Source organism: Thalia democratica, chromosome 6 (genome assembly GCF_965202585.1).
Source record: "Thalia democratica chromosome 6, ktThaDemo2.hap1.1, whole genome shotgun sequence".
NCBI lineage: Eukaryota > Metazoa > Chordata > Thaliacea > Salpida > Salpidae > Thalia > Thalia democratica.
The window spans coordinates 25,830,769-25,833,171 of record NC_139170.1 but is presented as its reverse complement, the minus strand read 5'-3'; the positions used below and the strand labels follow the sequence as shown (position 1 = coordinate 25,833,171).

At 30.1% G+C, this 2,403-nt stretch overlaps 1 protein-coding gene across 1 annotated transcript; it reads right to left on the bottom strand.

Moving 5' to 3' along the window:
* Nucleotides 1-403: 403 nt before the first annotated feature.
* LOC145838311 (uncharacterized) lies at nt 404-2,036 on the bottom strand. Its single transcript, XM_082945881.1, has 4 exons — nt 1,768-2,036; nt 1,525-1,636; nt 1,271-1,391; nt 404-1,114 (listed from the first exon to the last, which is right to left on the bottom strand). The coding sequence occupies exons 1-4, from the start codon at nt 1,994-1,996 to the stop codon at nt 857-859; spliced, it is 720 nt and encodes a 239-aa protein (XP_082802007.1). The 5' UTR covers nt 1,997-2,036; the 3' UTR covers nt 404-856.
* Nucleotides 2,037-2,403: the final 367 nt, after the last annotated feature.

Genomic DNA, 2,403 nt, shown 5'->3' with positions numbered 1-2,403 from the left:
ATTTTATTTCATCTTAAAAAGTAAAGAAAATATACTCGTACTAACTTAAGTTTTAGTTTAGACTATTTACAGCTAGAACATTATTTGTGAGATTTTATTCTAAATCCGTGTTTAAGATTTATTTTGTAGCTGACGAGTTCTACTGGGCAAAACATTGTTTTACGAGAAAATAGGAACAGTAAATCTCGCAAATTTATCTAATATCTTTATAATGATAACTTACTTATGTTGAGACACATAGTTTTTAGACTTAAAACCAAAAGTTGTAAATATCTAAAACATGTTATAAAAAAAAAATTCTGGAAAATAAATTATATATTTAAATAATGAAACTAATTTCACAGCGTTTAAGTTTTATTACTTAAAAGCTTGTTAAGCTGTTGTTTATACAAAAATGCATAAATGAGTTGTTTTAACAAGAGTTTATTTAGAAAATATAAAAAGTGATAAACATTAAAATTGACAACAATAAGTTTTTCAAATAAATGTAGTAAAAAAATATAACACAGCATTGGATGTAGTGAAAACTTATACACTTGTGCGCTTATTTTGAAAATATTTAAACGGTAGATTAAACTATACTTTAATTAACTCATAAAAAAATGCATTTAAGCAGTTTATGATTTAAACTAAAACAACGAGCGTATGTCTCCTTGGCTTGTTCGACTTTTGTAAAAGCTAGATTTTAAAATATAGCTTTAAAAGGAAACGTAAAAACTAAAACGTCTTATAAGCAGAAACGGTAGCTTGCGAAAGTTTCTAGAAACTCATCAGGGAGTGCACGAAAGAGCGATGAAACCAACAGGAACGGTAAAAAAAGCAGTAAGAACTAAAAGCTTAAAACGCGGCAACGAAATTATTTCCTGACGTAATGGTACACGAGCGAGTACATCGGACCGTTTTCGGGGTGGTCCTTCGTTCCGGTGGGGTCGTCGCTGGTGGCGCAGTTGACGGCGTACTGCTCGATCCGACTCACAGACACCTGCGTCCACTCGCCGTCGTCCTCCATTTTTTTGACGAGCTCCTTGAGCTGCTGGACGTACTCTTTGGCGGTTATGTTGTCCCTGACGGTGAAGATGAAGTGTCCGCCGGTTTTCACCACTCGCAGCATGTCCTGTTGGTTGAATGACAAGAATTAAAATTTTTCTGAACTAAGAGAACTTTTTTTTAATTACTCGGTTGTTTGATACTGTTTTATGTTAACACACGTTAAGATTTTGAATAAAGTTTAAGAAAAAAAGAACTTAAAACACTTAGTTGTTTTACCTACCCTAAGCATAATAGATTCAATGTGTCCAGTAGAAAGGGCTGCAACGCAGGTAACAATGTCGTAGCTTTTGTCAGAAACTGGCATTTTTGTACCAGGAAGCAAAATGTGTTGCATCAGTTTTCTGTTGTAACATTACAAAGTTTCAAATTAGCTGATGCAAAAGTAAATTTCTTAATTTTTATGATCATATTACTTAAAATCTTTGTAGCAACAAAAAATATTTTTAAGTACACGGTTTTCTTTTGCAAACACACCTGTATTCGCCCTTTTCTTTTGCTTTTACCATCATTTCAAGACTACCATCCAAACCATCCATGAAACCTTTATATCCATGATTTCTGATACCATCACCAATTAGTCCAGTTCCTATTTTTAGTAAGTTTTACCTTAAGTGATTTTATTTTAACTTTTGTATAAGCTTGTATAAATACATAGCTTAGTTGTAGCATCATGTTAATCATTTTTAATAATTTATTTAAGCTTTTATAAACTCTAACCTGCGGCAACATCGAGTAAAACGGAATCTTTGTTACAAAAGACTGATTCAGGTATTTCGTTTTTAAGCAAGTCAGAAACACGCTGAGGCATTGTAAACCCGAGATTGGCGGAAACTTCGTCATACTCCTTAGCAAAACTTTCGTAATTAGTGACACACGATTTTGAATCTCCAGTAAAAGTGTGTTCGTTATACATTTTGTTCCAGCTATCTTGAACTTTTTGGGACATTTTGAAGTTTTTCTTTTGTACAAAACTTTTTTTTACTTTATAATCTAAAAATGATTAATTTTTTTACTGATATTTTAGCGTTAAAAGCATTTTAAATATTAAATACCTTTGTTATAAAAAAAATTTTGAGATAAAAAAAAATATTATTACGTTAAATTTTTAAAAGAAAAAAATAGCTATCGTCTTTATATAAAGATAAATTTATTTTTGAAAGTTAATGTCATTCAGTTTTGTTACGAGTGTCTTGTAAATAACTATAAAAAAGTTTTAGTAGAAAATTTTTCTCAATTATTTTAATATGTTAACTTAAAAACTATAACATTTGTATATATTTTAAAGTAATATAAGCTGAAAATAACGTTTTAAACCTCATATTAAAAAGTTGAACAAAACTTAAATGAAAATTA